The sequence below is a fragment of the Malaclemys terrapin genome, chromosome 8 (genome assembly GCF_027887155.1).
Source record: "Malaclemys terrapin pileata isolate rMalTer1 chromosome 8, rMalTer1.hap1, whole genome shotgun sequence".
Taxonomy (NCBI): domain Eukaryota; kingdom Metazoa; phylum Chordata; order Testudines; family Emydidae; genus Malaclemys; species Malaclemys terrapin.
In genome coordinates, this window is record NC_071512.1 from 81,801,982 (window position 1) to 81,828,220 (window position 26,239).

The 26,239-nt window shown below is 43.1% G+C and overlaps 1 protein-coding gene and 1 long non-coding RNA gene across 3 annotated transcripts; one reads left to right on the forward strand and one right to left on the reverse strand.

Annotated features, from left to right (window-relative positions):
* Window positions 1-589: 589 nt before the first annotated feature.
* Window positions 590-10,480, reverse strand: RPF1 (ribosome production factor 1 homolog). Its single transcript, XM_054036917.1, has 9 exons — window positions 10,207-10,480; window positions 9,619-9,675; window positions 7,325-7,405; window positions 6,789-6,884; window positions 4,791-4,944; window positions 3,654-3,736; window positions 2,492-2,673; window positions 2,277-2,403; window positions 590-1,290 (listed from the first exon to the last, which is right to left on the reverse strand). The coding sequence occupies exons 1-9, from the start codon at window positions 10,378-10,380 to the stop codon at window positions 1,249-1,251; spliced, it is 996 nt and encodes a 331-aa protein (XP_053892892.1). The 5' UTR covers window positions 10,381-10,480; the 3' UTR covers window positions 590-1,248.
* LOC128841666 (uncharacterized) lies at window positions 10,399-25,439 on the forward strand. 2 transcript variants are annotated; one of them, XR_008445907.1, is made up of 4 exons: window positions 10,399-10,538; window positions 20,137-20,355; window positions 21,998-22,054; window positions 24,450-25,439. It is a non-coding gene; the product is annotated as an uncharacterized LOC128841666 (long non-coding RNA). The 2 variants fall into 2 exon arrangements; XR_008445908.1 differs by lacking the exon at window positions 21,998-22,054 and having other exon boundaries at window positions 10,404-10,538.
* Window positions 25,440-26,239: the final 800 nt, after the last annotated feature.

The window sequence follows — 26,239 nt, forward strand, 5'->3', positions numbered from 1 at the left end:
AAAAGCAAAATAAGACCGATTGATTAGTTACAAAAGTCCCTCTTGGAAACTGTACAGCCCAATTCCTCACACCCATTTAGCTGATTTAAAGCGTTTGTCTACAAAGTGGTCTTTGATTACCAATTTGTTAAACAACTAGCCAGCTATTAGATAGCTGTTTAGCACCCAGATTAGGGCTGTATTTGCACCAAGAGGCAAATTACTCAAATGGAAGAAGCTGCCTTTTCGACAGTGTGTGCATTTAATCAAGTTAAGATACAGCTACATATACACACTTGCTCCATTTTTGGAACCCTGTGTTTTAACGCTGAGCTGTCTTAGTAAGAGACTATACGTGTCTCTGGGCAGATATCTTTTCCTTCATACTCCACCTCTCACAATAAGGTCTTTCTTCAAGTACAGCTAATCTGGTTAAGAAATACAGTTCTTGGAACAGTAGAAGTAGAGCTGTTACGGCAATGATACAGCACAATTTACAGAAACAGGGCAACATTGTTTGCGTCTGACCTATTCTAACTGACAGTAGAGTCTGTGTCTACTTACCTTCGAGCACAACCAACCATGGTACTCCCAAACAGCTTTGTTACTAAGGCATTGGGGGTAGTCATGATACAGTCTCTACTGTTCAACCTACTGGCAGCTGCTACTCACATTCTAGGAAACTTTGCCAGTTTTGAATCAAAGGATAGGTCTACTCAGCATTCTATAGCATGCTTCCCAGTGCAGGTTGACAAACATGCCTTAGCTCTACTCATACTAGAGTGCTAAAAACAAGTGTAGCTGGGGGTGGCATGAGCCCCAGCTCAGGCTAGCCATCTGAGTAAGTTCCCAGGGGATCAGGCAGGTTTGTACGCAGGTGGCTAGCCCATGCCGCCCCCACAGCCACACTGCTGCTTTTAGCATGCCAGCTCAAGCAGAGTTAGTACATGTTTGTCTACCAGCACTGGGAGCATGCTTCCCAGCTGCTTCACAGACATACCCTTAGAGGCAGTAGCACTGCTTTAGGAGACAGCATTGAGACCTAGCGGGAACGCTGAAGATGACACCAATCGTGTTTCAAAACATCTATTGTAGAAAGTTTGAAGATGTCTGTAGTCTGCTTGCCTGTGCAGATAACATTGCTCAGTGATGAGCAACATTGTTTAACAACGAATTTGAGATGACAGGACCAAAGCCAGACTCAATTTAGTTACAGAAAAATGCAAGAAAGTTCTGCACTCCTATCAATTAGGTAGAACTAGATGATCATTATAAGTGGAATTTTCTTCTACTTGTGTCCATTTCACGGTGCTGAAATTTAAAGAAAAGATATTCACTATAAAATTTGCTGTTAAATGTCACAGTAGCAGACACTAAAGAAATGGGAAAATACGTATTTTAAAACAAAACTATAGTAGGAGGAGAAAGGTGGTATGTATCTTCCAAGTGGCACTGCAGCTGCAATATACTTTAACTAGTTCTTGGATTCAGCCTGCCAGGATTAGCAGTGGGGGAGATGAAGAGCAGAGAGTACGTGTTCCATTTTTAGGTGTGGCATTATCAAGATCACATAGATGGCTCATACATGTGCTGACACACACATTATAAAGGTGAATATGGTTCTTTCATTTCTGTTTAAAAAAGTAACTACATCTACCATGTACTCAGTGATCAAAGTGTACCAGAGCTTTTTCCTCTTGTAGCTTTGCATGCTGCCTAATGTTTCTAAACTTGGAAGCCAAGTGCTACAACTCCATGGCAAAAAATGACTAGTGAAGTGGTTTAATACTACCTATTTATTCTATCACTCCCATTTTGTTTAAAATAATTTAAAAAGTCAGTTTGACTTGAGATATTTATGCACACAATCAAGCCTCACTTATTTGCACATTATGATTATTCTACTCATTTGCAAACAGAAATAGCTCTAATCAACTTTATCAGCAAGCCAGTAGCAAGTCCACAGTAATAACGTCTCAGTAAGACTTTACAAGTTCTACCACAGAACACTTGTATACTACCAATTATGCTAAAGTTCAACTAGACTTTACAAATAACTGATTGGGGTATATCAGTACTCGTTATCCTTGCTTTTTTTTATTAATCACTTATTTTCCAATATGCAAGTTAGAAAGGTTCTGCTATATTTCTTTAAAAACTCTAAATGAAGTTTCAGTTAGCCATGTCCATTCTTTAAATGTCATTTACTACTTTTCTTTCAGGCTGATGTTTGTGGTTTTGTTTCAGAATGCCAAAATTTTAAGTGCCCATCCTGATATCATTACTGAAAAACATACCTTGTGAATCCATTCATACTCTCCAAATTTGGAATCAAAGGTTCCTTTTTGAAGAGACCTCAGCTTTAAGGTAAATCGTGGCCCAAGCTCTTGAATTCCCACTTTCTTTTCACTCTTGAAGATGTACCTTCAAAGCCAAAGGGGAAAATATTAGGGTGGGATGCTACAGGAATGCAGTTTTTCTTAGCCTCTTGCAAAAGTTGAGAAAAGATTACCTGTGAAATCTAAAAAAGATATAGTCTCGCTGATTGTGAAACGTAGCTACTTGTCTTCCAATGAACTGAGGATCATGTGGGAAGAGAGAGGCAAACATGCGACCAATGGAATGGCCCAGTCGTGTTGTAAAGTTATTCAGGATTACTTCAGGTTGATGTTCTGTGGGCTCCTTTCCTTTTCGCTGGAATGAAAGTAACAAGGTAGGGAGGATAAGATAAATACAAAAAACATTTTCAAAGATACATATTCAAAGACAGAATTTTGAACTAATATAAGAGAGGGGAAGAAGGTTAAGGCCAAAAGATCTATTAACTCCCCATGTTAAATGCCATAAAGAACATATATATATAGTGCAGCATCAGTTGGCAACATTTAAGGACCTCAAAATTCTACTAATTCATTGTTCAAAAAAAACCAAATTTCTTGAATAAACGTGAAGAGAATGATAGTTATTCATTCTATATTTCCCCCTCACTAATATATTGAAAGGTATTCCACTACCCAAAAAAATCAGTTCATCCATCACAAAAATCTTGAAAGTCTCTGTGGACATTCAAGTCTAATTGCTTCCAAAGCTACCCTTTCATCCATCCATCCAGGCCAACTTTTAATGAAGCCAGATTGACTAAAGGTCATTTCAGTTCCTTCATTGTTAAAGTGCATTAAAAAAAGAGCACAGTGCTTTTAGACTAGTTGGGGCTAAACAAGAGTTCAGTATTTCCAGTACACCATCAAAATTCCTATACATTAGTGATGGCACTGTATAAAAAACAAAGTAAGAGTATCTACACAAAGTGGAGAACTGAGACTTTTGGAGTTGGTATACAACTGATTTTATATAATGCTATTGCAATGATTGTAAAAATGTATCTGAGATAAAAACAAAGTAATCAATCCACTGCAGGAATTGTTGGGTAAAAGTCTTACACAGCAGAGGCAATAGAAGTCAAACTAGAAAATAGTGTTACTGGTCCTCCTTGCCTCAAAAACAGTACAACATCACCATCTTTATGAAACCAACTGAACATCATGCATGTCTGAACAGTTTCCTCTGTAGACAAAAGTTAAGAAAATGTGAAAGAAAAAATGTATACCACTAAGCAATTTGGATCATGCATTTATTAGTTTTTTGCTGTTATTGAGGGGAATAATAAACCTCACCTTTATTTCTTTACGCAGACGAACACTGCTCATTCTAAAATGAGCAGTTGGACCATCAGGCAAATGACTTAAAACAAGTCCATCTGTTTCAGAGAGTTAAGAAAAGCTGGTATATATATGAAGTTCAGAATGCAATTTAAACAGAATACAACAAAAGTGATTTATATAGAAACCTGTGTTGAGTTCCACAGAAACAGTCAACATTATATTAGAACTCTTCTAATTTGCACAACCTATATTTCATATATAAGACAGCCATACCTACCCTCTTCTCAGCAATAATGGAGCTTGGGAATGCTGTAACAAGGTCTCATATTACTAAAATCTCCATACTTACACAAAGACACTATAGAAAATGTATTAATATACTAAGTATCATTAAAACTTTGTCAAATAATTAACCAGAACACATTATGTTCTATTTGTTTGTTCATTTTCTATTTCGCTATAGATCACTATAAACATAACTTAATGAAAGTTTACATATATTAACAAAATTCAGCAGCTGATTAAACTGCTTAAATGTAGTGCAATAAGAATGTGTACTCATGCACTAAGTGGTCCCAGAAAAATAAGAGTGAGTCACTTGTTGATAAAAAATCCAAGCCATACATACAATGCCAGTATATCGGATACAGTCAGCATTTCTTTACCTATTCACCAAGAATATCCCTCCATTTAAAGAGCTAAATTGATGCCATTATGATCAAACATAAAAATAATACATATAAGGATGTGGCCACATCTAATACCAATATGGAACCATATTATGGCACCTGCGCTGTGAGGCATGCAGATATCAGAGTAGCATGTTATTGTTCTGGTAACTTTGTATTTATACGGTTTTAAGTTACAGTTTGAGACAGAGCCAAAAATGGCCTTTAGTTTCATATTTGGCCTGTAGAAAAGTAGAAATACTGGTTCTTAACTTCTAAAGACAGTGAAAAATTGCACTACATCAACTTGAAGTTGACAGTGAAGTGAAGACAAAAGCATAAAGGATCTGAAAGAGATCTTGGAGACTTACATAGCCCAATTATTTTCTTCTTAACTTTGTTCAGAATTAGCGTACTAATATCTTCATCATATAATACAGATAACTCTATGAAGAAACTCCCTCTTGTATATGAAGGATACTTGGTATTTTGCGATCTTCATTAATAACAATCAGATCTGTGAAGTCTCTTGAGATGCACTGTGGGATAATTCTTTTCAGAGCCAGTCCTCTTCGATAGTAAACATGTGAGTTAGGTATGATAGTAGACAGCTGTTCACAGAATCTCACTGTTCTCTGCACAATAGAAAGCCTTGATTGCAATCTCTCAATTGTTGGGTATATTGTAAAGATCATAAAAAGGGTTACATTTCATACAACTGCCTCCTCCTTTAAGTGTATCAAGCTACCCCTTCATCAGATACAGTAAAAGTTGTGTTATCTGGCACTTTATCAATCAGAAAACTATTACCTAGCATTTCTGACATTTCCCAATTCAAATCTTTAATCAAGTAACCGGGACTAGTATACTTCCCAGGAGGTTATGCAATTGCACATTCTGCACTCTACTTTTATGAAAAAGAGGCAGAAGACAAGTAAGCGAGCAGATAGGGATTTATTCAAAAAAAGCAGCTTCTAGGGTGTGTCATAAGGTCATTACAGATTCAGCCCAATCTCCTATATCTTCTACATCTACAATAATTGATTTTGATGATGACGACCCTGAGGCACTGCAAGATCCTGAAGTGTCTTCTAAACATCATTTAATCTTTGATGATTCAGTATAGTTTTAGTGTTAAGTGTATTTTTCGTGATCTGGGTGTACGTGATGCGCGCAGCCCATAGTGATATGTGGTGTCATAAGATAACCTACTGAATAGAAAACTTTACCTGTATACACCTAAGTGCTTCAAGAAACCAACCACTCTGCAATGCAGTACTACTACGGGATTGGTGAGTACTATTTTATAGTTTATTTGTTTTATTGTATTCTAATTCTTTGAAAATTCGTATTCCATTGGAAAGTATAACTCTTAGTTAACCGTAATTTTTGACTAACCGGCACCCCCCATTCCCTCAACATGCCAGGTAACAAAGCTTTTACTGTACCGTGTTTTTCTTAAACATTTCTTCCATTAACTTTACTAATGTTAACACAAAGCAAAACGTTGTACATTGAAAACACTACACAGTCACTAGAGAAAAACATGTCTGATATTCTGCTGCATTCCAGGTCTGAACTGTATTGTCCATCTTCTACTTAGAAAATAAACTCCCGGGGGCAAGGACAGTAGCTTCCTCCATTTTGGAGAGCACTCTCTGTGTTGACACTCAAAAAATGCAGAAAATATTTTTTTAAGAGATTCCATTATTCCTCAAACACAGTAAAGTGGAAAAATTCTAATATTAAGTACTAGCACTCATGTTTTTAATACAGTAACAAAACATTAAAGGGACACAGTCAGCTTGCAAATAAATCACTTTAAAAAAAAAAGTTAAAAGTAGTTTCAAATACGACACATGCCCAAATCCCTTGACAAGTTGAGGTTTTACAAATCACATTTTCCTAATTTTAAAAAGTGGTTTTTGTTCTTCTATGCTCTGTGCAAAAATCACCAATCCTGCAATAAAAAGCTGTGTTGGCACAGGGCTCTACCCATGAAGAGCTCATTGCAGGATTAAGATCAAAGGGAAGGAACAGACTATAAACAAAGTAAACCAACGGAAGAAAAAATGCAGATAGAGATGCAATTTTCAATTTGGAGGTGTTCTTTTAAGACTGTGCAAATGTAGAGAACTTGTGAAAGGCATTACATTTAAAAGTCTACAGACTGAAGTCTCTTATTCATCAAATTAAGAGATAAAGCTTAAGACAGTGGCAGTAAACATTTCCTGATGCTGCACTGCCAATGTACATCTATCCTGACACAGAAAAACCACTTACTCGACAATTAAGACGTTTCCCTGCCCATTACCAACAAAGGGATCGTTGTTTAAGTCACTTCTGGACTCCAGTTGCACCATCAAGCATGAAATGAAAACCTCTATTCCATAATCAGCTGCCTAAGTCTTTCAGACCCCCCATAAAGTGAATCACAAAAATTTAAAGATTACACTTAAATTTTATAAATGTATTTTACCCCACGAGGTCTATCTGATGTTGTGATAAGAATCTTGGGAACTGTCTGTCTATTGAAGTATGGTGCAAACTCATCGGTAGATTCATCAAAAGCAACCTGGGAACAAAAAATATGGCGAATTAAAAAACTTCTAGGGAAAACACACAGTTTTTTATTTCTAAAAATAATTGTCCACTTTGGCTTAAATTCTGGTGCCATTAAAGTCAATAGCAAAATTCTATATGGGTCCAAGTTCTGGCCTATACTGTATTGTTTAGTCAATCTGTCCCATTCTGTATCTGTGCTTTTAACAATGTATAATACAATGGGAGATAAGATGATGGACAAGCTTGATAAGAAGTTATTCAGCAATGAGAAATTATTTTAAATTAAATGATAAAGGGATGACATCATCTGCAGCATTATCAATTCATAAATGCCCTAACACAAGAGTGGAAAATAAATATTCATAGTTTATGAAAATCAGTCCTTTTTTAGTTAAAGCACATTTTGGAGGAAATCATAGTTTAACACATATGTAGGGATTATACATTTACCTCTTCATCATTAGGATCTACAGTTGTTTCATCATAAACTCTCTGATTTTCAATTGTCTTCGGTACAGGCTTTGGTGGTGCCTTTAATATAAAGTAGTTTATTAAGAACACAATAAAGTACAGCAATAATCCCCATTAAAAAAATAAAATGTAAGGCATTATTTGTACTTTGTGATACTGAGGGCTTGGCTACATGGAGCTGGCAAAGCACACTAGAGGGATGTGATTTGTTAAGTGCTTTAATATGTTGTGCTCTAACTACCTTGCGTAAACCCTGCTGGCATGCTCTAAAGGAACCTAGTTCACATTAACGTAATTTCTTACAAATCACACCCTTCTGGCACATTTTGCCATGCTAAGTAGACAAGCTCTGAGTCAAACAATGAGCTCAATTCCACATTCAAATGAGTGACTCAATTATTCTGTAATGTATTTTATGTCAGTTTTTAGTAATAATTCTTTAAAAGCTGGAAGATACCGTAAGACAGCAGTTCTCAACCAGGGGTCTGAGACCACATTGGGGGGGGGGGGGGGCGCGCGCAAACAGGTTTCAGTGGATCTGCCAAGCAGGGCCGGTGTTAGACTCACTGGGGCCCAGGGCAGAAGCCCAGAGCCCCAGCACTTGGGGCTAAAGCTGAAGTCTGAGCAACTTAGCTTTGTGGTGCTCCCTGTGGCATGGTGCCCTGGGCAAGTGCCCTGCTTGCTACCCCACAACAGCCCTGGCTTTTATGTGCAGAAAAACAATTGCTGTGGCACAGGTGGAGCTTGGAGTTTTTATAGCATGTTGATGGGGCCTCAGAAAGAAAACGGTTGAGAATCTAGAACAAGTTGTGCTCTTTGTCTACACTACAGAGACTATATACTGGCATAGATATGTTGTCATAGCTATGCTGGCATAAACCCATAGTACAGACACAGCCTACACCAATAGAAAAGGGGGGCAGGGATAGCTCAGTGGTTTGAGCATTGGCCTGCTAAACCCAGGCTTGTGAGTTCAATCCTCGAGGGGGCCACTTAGGGATCTAGGGCAAAATCAGTACTTGGTCCTGCTAGCGAAGGCAGGGGGCTGGACTCAATGACCTTTCAAGGTTCCTTCCACTTCTAGGAGATAGGATATCTTCATTATTAAAAAAAAAAAAAAAAAAAAAAAAGGTTTATCCACTGGTGTAGGAACGCCACCTCCCTGAGTGACAGTAGCTAAGTCAACAGAGCCATTCTTCTGTTGACCTAACTGCATCAACACTGGAGGTTAAGTCGGCATAGTTACATTGCTTACAGATGTGGATTTTTCGTACCCCAACCGAGGTAGCTAAATCAACCTCAATTTTAGGTGTGGACGAGGCCTTACTTTGTTTGTACATCAGTGATACCATCACCTTAATTCTGAAAGGAGATCATTAGTTTAATACTAGAGAGGCAATATATGGAGCAGAACACATGGCTACAATATTCAACCCACTTAGTTTCCAAGTTCATAGGAAATGATTGTTCCCCATTATGTTCCCCGTTTCTTCTTTCTGTGTCAGCCTGTTTTTTTCTTCCCCACCATTCTTTCCAGGCTTCAGCCAGTAGCTGTGAAAGAAAAGCACCATGTCCCTGCTGCAAAATATTTTACCCACAGCATCCGCTGTAAAGTTGATTAAGATCACACAGCGTTAGGCTGTTTCACTCAAAGCAACATTAGATACAGAGTGCATTAGTGCAGGAATGTACAAGTAATGTCTCCAGCTCCTTGTAAACATTGCAACAGTGGAGACTCCCCTCCCCCTCATGTGTCACTAGGTTTCAGCAACAAGCAAAATACAATTTATTCACGGTTAGTATAAATAAGTATTTATAGTCAGTTTACCCAGGACTGCTGTTGAGACACAGTGTTGTATAGTGATTCTGTCAAATGGCTAGAACCTATTTTCAGGACGGCCCTGATTTTTCCCAGTTTTACAGTTCATTTGACTGAGCCACCTGAGAAATTATTGCCCAGAGTCATACCACAATTCAACAGAATATTAAACAATGGCTCTTTTAGATTCTAACCAATACTCACTGCATCTCAAAAGATAGATGTGAACAGCACTGTGATCACAAATGGTCTGGCTACAAAATTATAAAGCATCCACTATCCCCAGTTTGTTAGAGCATGTTTAGAGAAATAATTCCAGGTATCAAACTGCAAAAGTTATAATACTAAACTTATTTTTTTTTTATTTTAAAAGGGATATGAATATTATACCATGTATAATGTTTTACAGACACAAATAGTAACACACGGGACACTATGAATAACTTTCTTTTACCTTATCTCCAAGGGCTTCTCTCGCCTTTCTCCGTTTTTTCTTATTTGCCAATTTCTCCTGAATAAGACAGACATCTGATTGGTTAGCCGGGAACAGTAGGTTAAAGGCAGCTCTGCATATACCTGTCACACTGCTGGCCTTAGCACAGGAATCCCCTCTCTACACTGGGTCCATCCGCGGCCCCTTCACAGAGAGGAGTGACTTTAGCTTCAAAACCATTTGCTGGGAAGTATTTTATTGATGCACTCAGTGACAGAGCCAAAACTGGGAAGCTCCCCCCCCCCCTTTGAAACGTTGTTTCAGGTGCTGCTCTGGGTGTCTGCGGCTGCACGGGGTCTTGCCTTATACTTAGCGTGTGAGCTCTCCGGGCAGGGGCTGTCTTCCCGACTGTTTGCACAGCACCGAGCCCAGCGGGTCCTGGCCCACGTGCTGCAATACAAGCAACTGCAACACGCCCCCCGGGCGGCCAGAGCTCTGACCCCCGCAGGCAGCCCAAGGGGTGGCGGGGAGGGACGGGCGGAGCCCGGTCAGTAAGGGGCTCCCCGCACGCAGGCCCGGCAGGGCACCTGAGCGCCCCCGGCCTCCCACCTTCCTCTGCTGCTGCTTCCAGCGCAGGAACATGAAATGGCGCCGCTGCTTGTTCTTGATCTCGGACACGCTGAATCCCGGCGGGAATAGGGCCTGCTCCGGGGCCCGCGCCTCGTCCACGGGCCCCTCGGCCGAGCCCGCCGCTCCGCTAGCCATGCTGCCCGGGCCAGACATTTTCCTTCCGGGGCCGCCACTAGACCCTCTAACTGCGCCTGCGCAAACGGGAGGCACGGTCCCGGCATAGGTAGGGACCGGAAGCGAGAGTCCGCGAGGATAGAGAAGGCAGCGTGCAGCGGGACTCACTTGTCTCTTCTCCGACCAACCAGCAACTGGTTTGTGCGCTTGCGCAGTGCGAGTGGGGCGAGAACGAGCGTTTCTTCGGCGAGACCGCGATAAAAATAGAACTCGCAAAACTGTGTGCGCCTGCGTCAGGCGAGGTGGGCTACGGGAGGGAGCGCAGAGGGTGCGCCCCGCTCCGCGCTGGGGACGGCACGGGTCGCGCGCACGCACGCACGCACGTTCGCGTCCGTCTCTCCTCGCTGCGCCTGCCGGCCCCTGTGGGGGGATGGCCCTGTTTGGGCCGGCGCGTGCGCGGTGTCCCTGGCTGGCCCCAAGCGCGCCGCCTTTATTGTTTAAATGGCGTGGAAGTGCCTGTCTTGCTGGTTTCATAAAGAACAGCTAATGCTTTTAAATAGTGTGTGTCAGTTTCCCTTTGAAGTGGTTTGAGAGGCAGATGTCATCAGAGATAGGCTGAGCACAGGCTGGGGAGCCAGGCCAACACATTCTAGATGTGCAATGTGAGCTGGGCTTGTTGCACAACATCACATTGTTGGAGTTTCCACATCTTAAAATGGAGATAATTTTTACTTACTTACTTGCCTCCCAGCAGAGGGTGGGTGAGGATTCATTATTTAGCTTTTATAAGGCACCTTCAAGTTTAAAAACTCTTAACTATAAGCTAAGTATTTAATGGGGAAATAGTAGATTGTAAGCTCCTTAGGGCGAGGGCCTTGTTGCTTTACATGTCAAAGCATCTAAAATAGCAATATAAAAAAGACAGCATAGAAATAAATATGAATAAAAATATATGCTTCCATGCACTAACTTGTGGCTCTTTTAAAGTTGCCATCTTGTCAATACATGGTTTGGTTTTGAATTAATAATTCTGATGATACTTGTGACAGTAGTTGTGGAGCCTGTAGATTCAGGTGAGTGAGTGTGGACAGCAGTGTGCCAGAGAATTCTGCCCAAGTGCCAAATATAGTAAATGGCTGTGAGGTGAGAGTTACTATTAAAACAGTTTTCAGAGTAGCAGCTGTGTTAGTCTGTGTCCGCAAAAAGAACAGGAGTACTTGTGGCACCTTAGAGACTAACAAATTTATTAGAGCATAAGCTTTCATGGGCTACAGCCCACTTCTTCGGCTGCAACCGAAGAAGTGGGCTGTAGCCCACGAAAGCCTATGCTCTAATAAATTTGTTAGTCTCTAAGGTGCCACAAGTACTCCTGTTCTTTTTATTAAAACAGTATTGGCCGGGGTATGTGTTGGAGACTGGGAGTCAGAACTCTTGAGTTCTCCAATTACAGTGACACTTAACTTTGTGCGTGACTATAGGCTGTTCACTTAACCTTTGTGTGCTTCACTATACCCTTGTGTAAATAGAGATATTAGTAACTACTCATCTTGCAAAGAACATTGAGATCATCAGATGAAAGGCAGTTCCTGAATGTAAAGTATTATTAATATGTAATTTATAATCAGGCAGTCACGCCAACCCTCATAGCCGCACATATATTCCACATTGTCTTGATTTTTCAAAGCTTTCTGTTTTGACAACATTCACATAACTGTCATATTCTCAAATGGAAGTCAGTGGTATGAGCATGCTCCCTATTCTGTATTTTCTAGTATATACTCATTGTTTTGCATTTAGCTATTTGCTCAACATGATTTTTTTTAAATTAATTGTAGGCCATTGTGGGCACAACAGCCTTCTTTGCATGATTGACCTGCCCCCATATTCTCAATTTTTTAAAATACTATTTATTTTTGCTAATATGAGAGAATCAGCACAAATTTTAAATAATTATTTTTATCTGAAAGGAACTAAATTGTGCCAAGAGTCTTAATTATTGTGATGGTGAAACGAGCACTCCCAGACCTAGAGATATTTTTCACAGCTTTATTAAAATGTCACAGCTTGGTATTCCACTGTATATCAAAAGGAAAACAAATATACTTACATGTCATCTTGTAATGTGTTCAGCAAGCATTTTTGAAAATGTAAAAGGTTACACATAACGTCTCTTTAACCATTACAGCTGTACTTGGCTCCTATGATGACCAAAATCTTTTTACTTAGATTTATTTGGGCTGTTAAATCTTAAGGCCTACACATGGAGGTCTTATTGTATTTCCACTTAGGTGAAATTAACCGTTAGTTTAAACTAGATGGTCTTGTGTTGGCCCTCCACACCACTTACCCCCTCATAGGGGTTGTGCTGGGGATTGGCTGGCTGAGCAGCCATGCAGGGAGGCCTGCACATGCCTCACATATCACAAAACTAGTCTCCATACTAACCCGTAAAAGGTCAGCACAGGACAGAACTGAGGGACTGTGGAACTGTGTTTGTGCAGATCCAGTGACCCCAGGACCCTGTGCAACTAGTTCATAGGGCTGCAGCTGCTTTTACTGTCCAAAGACTAGAATAGCAGCTGGAAGGGTTGCTGCGTAGCAGCAATCTCAGACCCTGGTTATGGTTTGGGGAGGTGAATTTTACCTTTCCACATTCCATCTGCATAGAACCTGAACTTTCAGGCTTTATGCTCTGGACAGTATTTCACCCTTAGAGTTCTCTTCTTTAATCTCAAACTGCAGAGTAACTGGAGGACAAATTCTCTGAGCTTCGGTGGCACCATACAATCGCTCTCTTCTTCACCTTTCTTGCATATGAGATGGCCCCTCAAGGATTGCCTTGAAATTTTGAAGTACATTTATTGATTTACACACAAAAGTTACTTGTACTATGCTGCTTCTGCTAGCATAGAGAGCAGCATTGCAGGATCACTAAGTATGTGGGGATAGTGGAGAAAGGAGTCAAGAGGGCCCAGACCAGAGTTCTCCAGCCTGTTTTTCCTATCATGTGACCTGTTTTTACAGTAATGTAACTCAAATGGCTTCACTGGAGTTACTCCTAATTACTGCTGGTGTAAATGAGAAAATCAGGCCTCTCATTCATGCTAGGAATTCCTGACCACTCTGTCAGCTTTACTCCATCTCTCCAGAGAAAATATCTTAACTCTCACCTGTGTATCAAGGGCAAGTGGTTTCTGGGTAAGCAGTGATACTTAAGGGTAAGAAATGGAGGTGTGGAGTGGAATGGAGTCCTTTGGTGGCCCCAAGACCGTCTAGAATTTTCTTCTTTACATTCAACAGATGTTGACTTTTAAAAAAATACTGGCATAGTGCTAGGTAATTTTGGTCCTGACACAGATTCTACAACAGTTGAGCCCTGTGAAAGTCTTTCTAGGCTTTGCAACCAGAAATGGCAATTTGACTAGCTAACTACAGCCTTTAAGCTATGATATGCAGCACAAACTATGGTTGCCAATAGTACTTTAAACTGATCAGAAGTGCATGGGCAGTTTTCTTCATTGTTGTATTACAGTGGTTTTCAAACTGTGGGTCGGACCCAAAGTGGGTCGTAACCCTGTTTTCATGGGGTCGCCAGGGCTGGCGTTAGACTTGCTGGGTCCCAGGGCCAAAACCAAAGACCAAGCCCCACTGCCCGGGGCTAAACCCCAAGGGCTTCAGCCCTGAGCGGTAGGACTCAGACTTTGGCTTCTGCCATGGGCGGTGAGGCTCAGGTTACAGTAAGAAGCTCATTTCCTACCTGTGAAAACTACATTATCTGTACCTGTCCCAGTAAAGGAGGTGGGTGGGTAGATTGCTAATATTCCAAAGATTTTCTTCCAATAATCCCCGCCCTCCCCTCCACCCAGCAGTGATATATGTTAATAAATACTAAAACTTCCTGGAGCCTAGGAAAGGCAATGAAAATAATTGCAAACACAAACAAAATTACAATGTGAACTTGGGAAGAACATGATAAAATCACTTACATAATACTTACATAAGAGATATAACTATTGAATTAAAATATGACAAACTACTACTAAACAAATATTTATTTATAAGAGATATGATGTCTCTCATTGGCTTGATGGGCCCTGCAGTCTTGTGCTAATTCTAGCTACAGATTCTAAATACTTATCCCAGAGTTATTTCTAACTGTTATGTCTCAGTGCTAGCAGACTCAGCTGATGCTCTGGGACAAGCTGCTTCGGTACTTTAATAAGAACTGACCTTGGGAATTTCATTTTGGGTTAACTGACAAATGGCTGGTCCAGTTGGGGGTCAGTAATGGAAAAAGCCAACATTCAGGTTGCGTGTACGGTAGGGAATTGTTCTGGGGGGAAAATCGCATTTGTGCAACCAGTGGTTGGGCTTCACTGGTGGTAGCACCAATTGGAGCTGTAGCATACACAAAATTCTGGTGGCTTCTGGTGGTTTTTTCCTCCATGTCAGTTAAAGTCACTGGGAGTGAGTTAGGGTCAGGTTGAAAAGAGGGTGTATACAGCAGGGGATAAAATATGCCATTGCGAAGTATTTACAGAAGGAGTAAAGGAAAATACATGAAAAAATGTGAAGGTTAAGGGAGAAGATAAGGTTTTGAAATAGCAACCAAAATGTATTGAACAATAAGCATGGAGAACTATAAGTAAAAGGGAATTACAACTTTTAAAAAAGGATTAAAGCAAACAACCAACACTGTGAGGCCATAAATGCATTTATGACTACCTCAGTCAATGTCTTGATGGGTGCTGCAAACACAAGCTCAGTTGCTAGGGACAGGTTTTGGGGAAGCTTAGGGCTGAAGCTTCCACGCCCTGGGATGTCATGGGCGGGGAACCAAAGACATTAAGAAGAAGCAGCAGGCAAAAGTAGGCATGCAGGCTATTGCATTAGGAAAGTGGGGCCAAAAGGGAAGGAAGCATGAGTGGCCCAGCTCCCAGGAAAACAGGTTGGCAGAGGCTACCCTCACTGCCCTGACCATGATGGGTGTGAGGAGTTTGACACCACCGGGGTGCGTCACCAGCAACGTTGTAAGTGTGAGCAATAGGACAGATGAGGACACTGCAACGCATGGACTGGACACATGCACTTTATAGGTCATTTATTGCAATAGCCATGTTGTAGTCACAGACTCCACTGTCACCTGTCCTACTGTCCAGAGAGGAACCACAGCAACAAAGAAGCACCATAATTCCATTTCCCATTAATCCCCTTCACCTCTCTCCCACACCCTATCCCACTTCTCTCTCCCTGTCCCAGGAAAGCAGGTCAAGAGAAGCATAAGTCTTACATATTGCCACTTGTCACTCCAGTGTGGGTCTTCAGATAGTGCACTGCAGGGCATCCGATAGTGGTCCACATCACTCAAAGAAAGCTTTTCACAGTCTGTAGATTTCTGTTTCCTGTGTAACACATCACCAGGTGATGCATCCCAGTCCCTAAAGAACAAGCCCCCCATCAGCACTGAATTGGAGCACCTCACCAACAACATCTTGCACATTGCCTCACCGCCTTATCTGAAACCTCCACTACCTCACCTTCATCTCCCAGCCCAACCTGGCACATCTGCAACATCACCACAGACCCCAAATGCAAGACCCGACATTACCCTGCATGCATCCACTGGAACACCATCACTTTCTGGTATGCCCCTTGCAACATCCTGTTCCTCTGCTATTTCCCCTGTGATCCTGCCCTCGACTAGCTCCCTCCTTGTCTGCAATCTGTCAGTGATCCAGTAAGTGAAACATCACAGGCAGGGTGCCCTGGATATAGCTGCCTCAAGCAACACAACATCAAAATCTAGGCCTATCTCATCCCAAACTCCAGATGAGCCCAGGGAGCTACCAAATGCACAACCGGGCCCAGTTCTGGTAATACAAGACTGTTTCTGCTTCCTTATCATCCAGAATAAGGCCCTGGTGTGAAAAATAGCAGGGCTCAGAAGGGGGCATCCAAAAGGTCTCAAATGGGTGCTGTGGCACTGGGATCTACAGATCAAAGAGGCACACATGAGCAATGTCATCCACAATGGCGTTACAAGGTCATTTTAGCTCAGAATGAGACGCTAGACAGACTAGTTCTGGCAGTGAATTGAATAGCTGATGTATTGTTAATGCCATCCAGAACCAGGATGCATCTGTTCTCCCTAGGAGGCAATACATGCCAGTGGAGCCTCAGCACTCACGTCCTGAATGTGTCAGAGACCAAGCCCCACCCGGACTGTTACTGTCATCACCTGGAGCCTGGCTACCCCGATTTTGGTCCCCCCACCTCCCCTATCTCCTTCCCTCCTGGCTTTCCTGTTCTCTCTCCTCCTACTTCTTCATCTTGCTATCCTGTTCTCTCTCCTCCTACTTCTTCATCTTGCTATCCTGTTCTCTCTCTTCCCCCACTATCTCACTCTTTCCTACTCCCTCTTGCTCTTCTGCTCCTGCTCTTCCTCTGACTTTCTCTCTGCTCTCTTCTGTCACCACTCCTCCTCTGCTGTTACCTCTTCCCCCACATCCCCTTCTGTGGGTGGCCCGTCAGAACAGGAATCCCACAAATGCACCATTCCAGGAAGATCTCACACACCTTTCTGTGGCTGTACTGTAGTGTATCACCAGAAGCATGGAGACACCTCCAAACTTTACCCCTTCAGCTTGATGTCCCGCATTTTCTGTACTGGGTGAAGGACTTTCACTAAACACCTGTGATGCTGCATCCTGGCCAACCTTAAATTTATAACAATCCTTTTTGTGGACAATTTTCCATAGTACCACCATTTACTGAACTGCTTCTCTTAATGTTTGCAATATTGCCAATTTTCCTTGTTCTACAAACCAAATTTAACATTTTTTCCAGTTGTTTAAAAACGTCACAAACCAAATTAGAATCCACTTTTCCATCATGCATATTAGACATGTCTGTACTGACAGCTTCCATCTTCCTAAAGGCTGATTCCTTTTCTGATGGGCTGCTGCAAGGAAAGAATCAACTTCAATGGCAAATTCCACAGCCTCTTGAAGTGTCCTTGGCCTCCTTTCACTGACCTGAAAGCCAAATCCAGATGAGCATCTATGAATTGGTCAATTGCTAATTTATCCTGGAAGAACTTGTTAATATCTGGGTATGCCAGGAATCGAGTCTCCTCTAGTCCTCTACCAGTTCAGGTGGGGTCCCTTTTATCCATCTCATTCTAGCTCTTAGCTGTGCCCTGGCCAGCTCAGATGGATGGTTGGCGCTGAACTGCATATCAAGAGCGTGTACCAGATGTGTTTAACTCAGTCTCTTTTCAATGGTATGTTCTGCAGCACCATTGGAGTTGGGCCCCTCAGGTTGGCTGCTAGAAACTTCCCTCTCTGTTTATCTCTGTAGCCATTCGTTTGGGCTATGATGTTAAACTGAAACAAATTAAAAAACAAAAACAAAAAAACCCGAGGAGTCCTTGTGGCACCTTAGAGACTAACAAATTTATGTGGGCATAAGCTTTCATGGGCTAGAACCCACTTCATCAGATGTATGAGGTAAAAAATACAGGAGCAGGTATAAATACATGAAAGGATGGGGGCTGCTTTACCAAGTGTTAGGTCAGTCTAACAAGGTAAATCAATTAACAGCAGGATACCAAGGGAGGAAAAATAACTTTTGAAGTGGTAAGAGAGTGGCCCATTGCAGACAGTTGACAAGAAGGTGTGAGTAACAGTAGGGAGAAATTAGTATTGGGGAAATTAGGTTTTGTAATGACCCAGCCACTCCCAGTCTTTATTCTGGCCTAATCTGATGGTGTCCAGTTTGCAAATTAATTCCAGTTCTGCAGCTTCATGCTGGAGTCTGTTTTTGAAGGTTTTTTTTTGAAGAATTGCCACTTTGAGGTCTGTTATTGAGAGACCAGAGAGATTGAAGTGTTCTCCTACTGGTTTTTGAATGTTATGATTCCTGATGTCAGCTTTGTGTCCATTTATTCTTTTGCGTAGAGTCCAGTTTGGCCAATGTACATGGCAGAGGGGCATTGCTGCCAGTTGCATGATCAATCAGAAGTAATGGGAACAGGGCTGCTACCCCCCTGCTGGTGGAACAGCAGAGCTATCAGAAAAAGTGCTGGCAGCTGGAACTCAATGCCTGAATCTCCCAAACTGGCACAGTGGATTCTGGGGGCCAACCAGAATCCCAGACAGTTGGGAGGGATGTGATTGTTTCAAAAAGCTATTTTGAAAAGTACTTACAGATAAAAAAGTTACTTATACTTTAAGTATCTTTAAATGTACTTAAATACAAGTAGTAAGTACAGAATATTTAAAGCACTTAAATACAAGTATGTAGAATACTTCCATACACTTAAGTACATGGGAACACTTTATTAAAGACTGTATCATAATGTACGTGTGCAATGGGGTTGAATGAAAGTTACACTGGCAATCTTAATTGTGGCATTTCCTAAAGTTTATAATAAAGCAAACTGAGGGGAAAAAGCCTCATGTTGGAACCATGTTGATCCCCACATGGGTGATCAGCAGGGTTGAAATCTTTAGATCCACAGAACAGACCTCTGCTACTTGTGCTAGCAGAGTAACTGGTAGCAGTAGTAAGCTGTTCTCCTTTATGTGGACCAGCCATTAGAAGGGAATGGGACACACACTTTATTAATGTGTAGACACTGCATTCCTTACATGGCTGTTGGCTATCATTCTTGTCAATTTCACGGCTCCATTGGAGGCTTAAAATTTACAAGAAAGCCAACTCCAGGCTCCCAGTCAGGCAGCCGCCCGGTCTCCACTCCAAACCGGGCTGCCACCCAGACTCCTGGCTTCGGCTGCTGCCCAGGCTCCCCACTGGGTACCTTGCTGTGCCCCAGGATCCTAGCTCCTCGCCCAGCTGGGAACCAAAAGTCCGGTTACCGCGGGGCAGGAGAAAGCGCTAGGTCATTAACCTGTGCCAGCCCCTGATCAGCCAGGGCTGCCTCCTCTGAGTGCTGACCCAGAAGGTGCTGCTGCTGCTCAAAAGCCTGCTCTGGAGCCACCTAGAAACAGTGAACTCTGTGTGTTTGGGGAAATGTGTTCCATTCACAGACCTAGTCCATTTCAGTTAGATGTAGTCCATGCAGTCCATAGATGACAAAATCTTTTATCCTAAATATGACTGCAGTTTGAAATTTTGTTCAGAAATGTGCCAGGGGTAGGGAGGAGGAAGGCTGTGGATTTCTGCGTGTTTGCATACGGTCTTAACAGGCTAAGCCACGTGGAAGCTAACACAGCAGCCTGTTGGTTCCCTCATGTGCCAATTCTCTGTGCTTATAGCTGCAAACTTTTCTTGAAGTTCTAGACATGTATTTTAGGGAAGGGCATATTTTCCAGGGCCATCTTAGTAGATGACCAGCCCACACCACTCATAGCTGTGCTGTTCAGTCACAATATGTTTGAATACTTCTGTTGCATAAACTGCAGGTTTCCCACCAGCAGCTTGAAATAACATCTCCCTTTGCCAATCAGACACCACAAGAACTGTTATGCCCTCCAAAATGTGGAAGGCCTGAAATCATAGAAAAAGCTTGTGTAGCACAGATGGCAGCTTCCCTCTCCTGCCCCCCAATGCAAGTAGTTTTGCAATTTTCCAAAATCAGAAAAGCAGCTTTGCATTTTTAACTTACCATTGTGCCTGCAATTCTTTTGCTGTGGTTAACCTAGCTGTGTCCAGAGAGCTTCTGTCATCTAAAGCAGCCTTCTCACAATATACTGAAGTTCAGTTTGTAAACGTATCATTTTATGCCCTTGAAATTTCACAAGGATTTTTTCTGTGTTCATGCCATCTCCACAGCTTTCCCACTCTGCAGCAGATGCCTGGGCCAATGTAGTTTCATGGACCATTCCAAGAGGAAGCGTTTCCATGATGAACTTATGGTTGAAGTTCTGGACAAGGCTAACCAGCAGGCCCACTACCAAAGACAGAGGGACTTGTGGCTAGAGGAAGGGCATGTTGCAAGGCAACAGGACATGCTTTGGCTGGCTGCACAGCTTGAGGACAAGGTTTCAGTATGTGAGTAGGCACTTGCTTCTCAGTTCCTGGAATAGGAACAGTAACTAAGTGAGGACAGAGCTCAGCAGAAAGAGCTCCGTGAGTGGCTCATCTCACTAATGACAAGAATAGTGGCTCCTGCTGCATCACTCACACCATGGCCTGCATCCCCTGCGTGCTACCCTGTGCTGCAGTCCAAAAGCAGCTTGGAAGACTCCATGGCTCGGTGGCACATGCAATCAGGCCCCATGAGTGGCTGGGCTGGGCAACCGTGCCCCATACAGCCCTCCATATTGACCTCCTCCCCTGTGTAGGGTTACCATTCGTCCGGATTTACCCGGACATGTCCTCCTTTTTGTGCTAAAAATAGCGTCCGGGGGGAATTTGTAAAGCACTCACAATGTCCGGGATTTCCCCCTCCCCCGGCACAGCAGAGCGAGCGGCTGGGAGGGCTGCAGGAAAGTCCCGGGCTGGACTCCGGAGCAGCTGGAGAGGAGCTCCGCCCTGCATTCTGAGCAAGTGTCTCAGCACAAAGTGCAGCCCTCCCCTTTTGCAACTGGGAGCGGTTTCTGCCATGCAGGGTAGCAAAACGGGAGCGAGAGCACTTTGTGCTGATACAAGGGCAGCTCTCCCCTGCAACCCGGTCCGGACCAGGGACCGGGTTTTGTTGTGCAGGGCCAGGGACCGGATTTTGTTGTGCTGGGGAGCTCAGCCACGTGTCCGGCTGGCACAGAGCCCAACACCCTGTTCTGAGCAGCAGGGTAAGGGGGGGCAGGAGAAGGGGCAGGGAGGTTCTGGAGGGGGCAGTCAAGAAACGGGGGGGGCTTTTTGGGGGGAGTGGAGAAAGTTTTGGGCAGTCAGGGTACAGGTAGGGGGTAGGGTCCTGGTGGGCAGTTGGGAGGGGGTCTTAGGAGGGGGCAGTTAGGGGACAAGGAACAGGGAGTCTTAGGTAGGGGGTGGGGTTCTGGAGGGCAGTTAGGAGCAGGGGTCCCAGGAGGGGGCAGTCAGGGGACAAGGAGCGGGGGGGGTAGGGGGCTGGGAGTTCTGGAGGGGAGCTGTCAGGGGGCAGGGGTGGGGAGAGGGATCGGAGCAGTCAGGGGACAGGGAGCAGAGGGGTTTAGATGGGTTGGGAGTTCTGGGGGGGGCTGTCAGGGGGCAGGAGTGCGGAGAGGGATCGGAGCAGTCAGGGGACAGGGAGCAGAGGGGTTTAGATGGGTTGGGAGTTCTGGGGGGGACTGTCAGGGGGTGGGGAGTGGTTGGATGGGGCGTGGGAGTCCCAGGGGTCTGTCTGGGGGTGGGGGTGTGGATAAAGGTTGGGGCAGTCAGGGGACAAGAGGCAGGGAGGCTTAGATAGTCCTGGGGGGCAGTTAGGGGCAGGGGTCCCAGGAGGGGGTAGTCAGGGGACAAGGAACGGGGGGAGGGTTGGGAGGTCAGGGGGGGCGGGAAGTGGGAGGGGCAGGGGCGGGGCTAGGGCGGGGCTCCTCCCGTCCTCTTTTTTGCTCGCTGAAATATGGTAACCCTACCCCTGTGGATGCCTGCACCTCCCTCCCACAGCACCACGGGAAAGGAGAACAGGAGGCCAGGGGTAGAGTGTTTCTGTCTTGTACATGATTTCACTGTGTGAACTTCCATGCACTTTTTAAATTTTTTTTTTCCCTGTAAGGTTCCGTTGTTACTGGTGTTTTGGTGTGGTAATGGCAGCTGGCCTGCCTGTGTAAGGGTCAGTGTACTTTTCTAATACCTGTTTATAAATTAAATGTTTTATTTCATCAGGAAAGTTTATTTCTATCACTGTTTCACGTCAAATGATGCGTATTCAACATAATAAAGGTAAGCACATGATCAGGGACAATTGGGAATTAGTATGCAAAGACTTTCCCTCAATATAATTATCTATAGCAATTCATACTTCAATCATTTCCTTACATCAATTCTTACTGTGAAGAACTGCCTTCCCCTCAACAACCATTCTGCACCTGCTAAAAGTGTAATTAAACCATGTTTTGCGAGGGCCTCTGAAATCAGGGTACAGTTTAATAAGCCAAGGCAAAAGGAGGTTTTCAAGGTCCCCCCAGAATAATGGTGAGGACAGTAACTCCATTTATGACAATGTTATGTGGTGCCACAGTGTCCCAGCCTGTCCATGAATGTAGACTCCTGATCGGTGGAAAACCCTGGCATCATAAACTTTTCCGGTGCAACCCATGCTGACATTCATAGATCACCCTTTGTGGTCCATGAGGGCCTGTATAACAATGGAGTAGTACCCTTTGTGGTTTATGTGCTCCTTGAGAAGGGCAAACTATGGGCACATGAATCCCATCAATGGCCATAGCGCAGTCTGGAAATCCCATTCACTCAAAGCCAGCAATTACTTCAGAAATATCTTTTATGCCTGCCGCCTTGGGGTAAATCACATGCCTGATTGCTTCAGAAACTTCTGCAACCACTTTACCCACAGTTGACTTTCTAGCACCAAACTGGTTTGCAATGGACCTGTAGCAGTTTGGCATAGCCAGCTTCTAGATGGCTACTGCAACCCACTTCTGGATTTGCAGGGTTGATCTCATGCATTTATCTTTATGCTGGAGGGTCAGGACAAGCTGCTTTCAAAGATCCAGAAATGTAGCTTTCTTCATGTAAAAGTTCTGGACTCACTGCTGGTCATTCCAGGTCTTCATGACAATGCAATCCCAGCAGTCTATGCTTGTGGCCCTTCTCCAGAAACACCGATTTACATCAAGGGCCCAAGTGTATTGAGAAGCATCTGCCAGTTTGAGTCTGCCATGCCTGTGTACTCCTCCTCTTCTGCTTCCTCCTCTTCCTGCCTATTATAATCTGTGTCAGATGCCTTTGGTGGGTCAGAAAATGGCGCTGAAATTTCCACCAGCATCTCATGGCAGCTCTGCCCATTTCTTGACACAGGAGTGAAAGCATAAGCAGGAGAAGTTCTTCAAAAAGTGCCTCTTCCTTGTTGTTGGCTCAGGGAGCTGGGATTATACAGAGCAAAATGACTGCTCAGCAGGATGTGTTGGGGCTGTTCAAACTTCCTGTAATGTGCAGGGTGCACAGTCAAGTTTTCCCATACTGCACCATGGTCAAAGGGCTAGAGTGGCCACATTTCGAGTGGGCGCTAGGAAGTCTGCGATATGGTTGATTTGACTCAGGTCTGCGTGCTGCAGTCTGGATGCCAGAGCCCCAGGTTTGAATTTTCAGGCTTAGAAAATTCTTAATCTAGGGTTAACAATCAGTGTAGATGCTCAAGCCCTGGGTTCTCTAACCTGGGGTCAGCTCACTTGAGTTCCACTAACCCTGGCCTGACATTGCAGTGTAAACACACCCACTGGTTCTGCACTGGCCTGTGTGTGTCTGTGGGCACATCCCATGGTTCTTTGTGCTAGACACCTAAGATTCTTTTCCTGTAAACTGTGAGAAACTTGTTTGTCCTTGGTGGGGAGGAATTGTGGGAAGGGCATGGGAGGACTATCAGCACTCAGGTGATTTTGCGTGCATCTTCACTGCAAAATGGGCAAACTCCAGCCTGAGTTAAACTGGAGCTCAGGTACTAATTCACATCTCTATGCTAGTAAACTAGCCTAGACTTAAAGCACCTCCAAACCTACATGGATAGGTAGGTGGCGGAGGGGTTGGTCTAAAAGCTAGGTTAATGGTACAGTATAAACATACCCTAAATTTGTTTCTAAACTGAACTGAAGTCAATGGAACTATGAGTTATGTTCAAATCAATCCATCTATTGCTTGAGATATTATTAGTATTTGGTATTCAGAGTTTGTATGAAAATTGGATAGTTTGAAGAATAGCTTATAATTTAAAAACATGAATTACTATGTAAAATATTATTAATTTGCAAGACTACAAATAAAACTCAGCTTTCATGTATACTCAGTATCTTATAATATTTTTATTTTTTTGGATCAATCCACTGGTTCATATCTTCTAGACTGGCTGTTTTCTCTTACTCCTGCTCTTTGATGTAACATTTAGTACTCTTCAGTTCCCATACAACTGTTCCTCTTTTTATTTATCTTGGATACCACAAAAATTAAATAAAAATGGTGTTCTTGCTTCTTTCTCCTCTTTTCCCTGTCTCCAGGGGTGCAAGGGTCCTATCTGCTGCGCGCCTATCTGTGAGCCTCTCAGTGAGTGGAACAGGGCATATATAACTTGATGTTCAAGAAGAAGCACAGACCTTGCTGCATGAGGGGGAGGTTGGACCAGAGCCAGGGGCCAGAATCAACAAAAGAAGGCTAGACAAAGTCTCAGTCTCACCATGGGGCACCTAATATACCAGACATGATCCTGAGAAGCTGGACCACACAAAACTTGAAGTATATGAGCCAACTCAGACTGGACCACACCTAAAGGATAGCAGCTGGATTAACGCAGAGGAGGGAAGACAGAGCAGGGTGAAGCATATCAGATTCTCAGAGGGGAGGAGCCAGACCAGTTGGTCCAAAACCAATCTTTTTGTAACGTGAGCGGTTAAGAGCAGATCTAAGCAAGTGCTGACATATCTTAACTGCTTGAGGAAATACCTGCATTTTCTGGAGGGCAGGTGTGCTTCTCTGTGTGGGAGGTGAACACCAAGGCCTTTCTGTTAGTGGTAATTAGGCATGGCTTATATTACATTAATGAGACATACCTGCACGTACTGAAGAAAAAAGAGTTTATCCGACACCGGGAGTATGATTCATTTCTATCCAAATGGTTCACATAATTTATTACCTTCTGTCTTTTCATTATGTTTCTTTGTTTTCAGTTAATTGCCATTAAAGTATTTTCGTGTATTGTTGGAGTAGCTCCTAGGTACTAAATGGTAGGTGTACAATTCATAGCAAATCATTTATTAATTAAAATATGTTTCTTTCTGCTTGCAAATTGTACACAAACAATGGACAATTTCCCCACTGTCCCAAATTATTCACCAAGAAATTCCTACAAATAATTATTTGACTGTAGATTGTTTGTTGCACGTGTAATATTCAAGATGTTATTTTCCTCCTTTGCAGGTTATCTTTACCTGCAGGTGGAGTGGAGTCACAACACGTGCTTCTATAATATGTATGTGCTTACATATATTTAAATAAAAAAAAAATTACAAGTGACTGAACCTCTGTGGGATAAGAGCAGAAATCATATTATTTAAATAGTAAGTCCCTCTAAATTTTATGTTATTGTATTTCAATGCCTAGATCTCATGCTCATTAGTACTCTGCAAATACTTGTGGTGGATAGTTAAACAGTGGGCCTGATTCTCCTCTCAGAAGCAGTGGTTTTACATTGGCTGGACAATAGAATCAGTACCCCTTATCTACCCTAGCATAACCAATATCTATCACAGGTATTTATAGAGTGCCAATGACACTTTATAGTCAGTTTTACTATTACCCTTTATAGACCGTCAGTTACTCCCTTGCTGAAGAGACACTTATAAAATTATGGCTGGTAATGTTTGCAGATGACAGGAAAATTGGTGGAGTGGTAAATAATGATAAGGACAGGTCAGTTTTCAGAGTGATCTGAACTGAATAGTACGCTGAGCTGACTTTAACAACGTGATTTCAGTACAGTTAAATGCCAGATCATACATCTAGAAACAAGGATTATAGGTCACCCTGATCAGATGGGGTGGGGGCTGTATTTTGGGGAAGTTCTTTGGCCTGTGTTATACATGGGGTTAAATTAGATGATCACAATGGTCCCTTCTGACCTTGGAATATATGAATCTACGACTCAGAAAAGGATTTAGGAGTCATGGTTGATAACCAACTGAACATAAATTCCCAGTGCAATGTGGTGGCTAAAAGATCAAATGAAATCCTTGGATGGATAAGCAGGGGAACACTGAGTAGAAGTAGGGAAGTTTTATTACCAGTGTATACA

Coding starts and splice junctions, on each gene's coding strand:
- RPF1 (XM_054036917.1), bottom strand. CDS start 10,380: ATGTCTGGCCCGGGCAGCATGGCTAGCGGAGCGGCGGGCTCGGCCGAG. Junction 7,406..9,618: donor GAGAAGCCCTTGGAGATAAG/GTAAAAGAAAGT, acceptor TTTATATTAAAG/GCACCACCAAAGCCTGTACC. Junction 4,945..6,788: donor CATCAGATAGACCTCGTGGG/GTAAAATACATT, acceptor TCTATTGTGCAG/AGAACAGTGAGATTCTGTGA.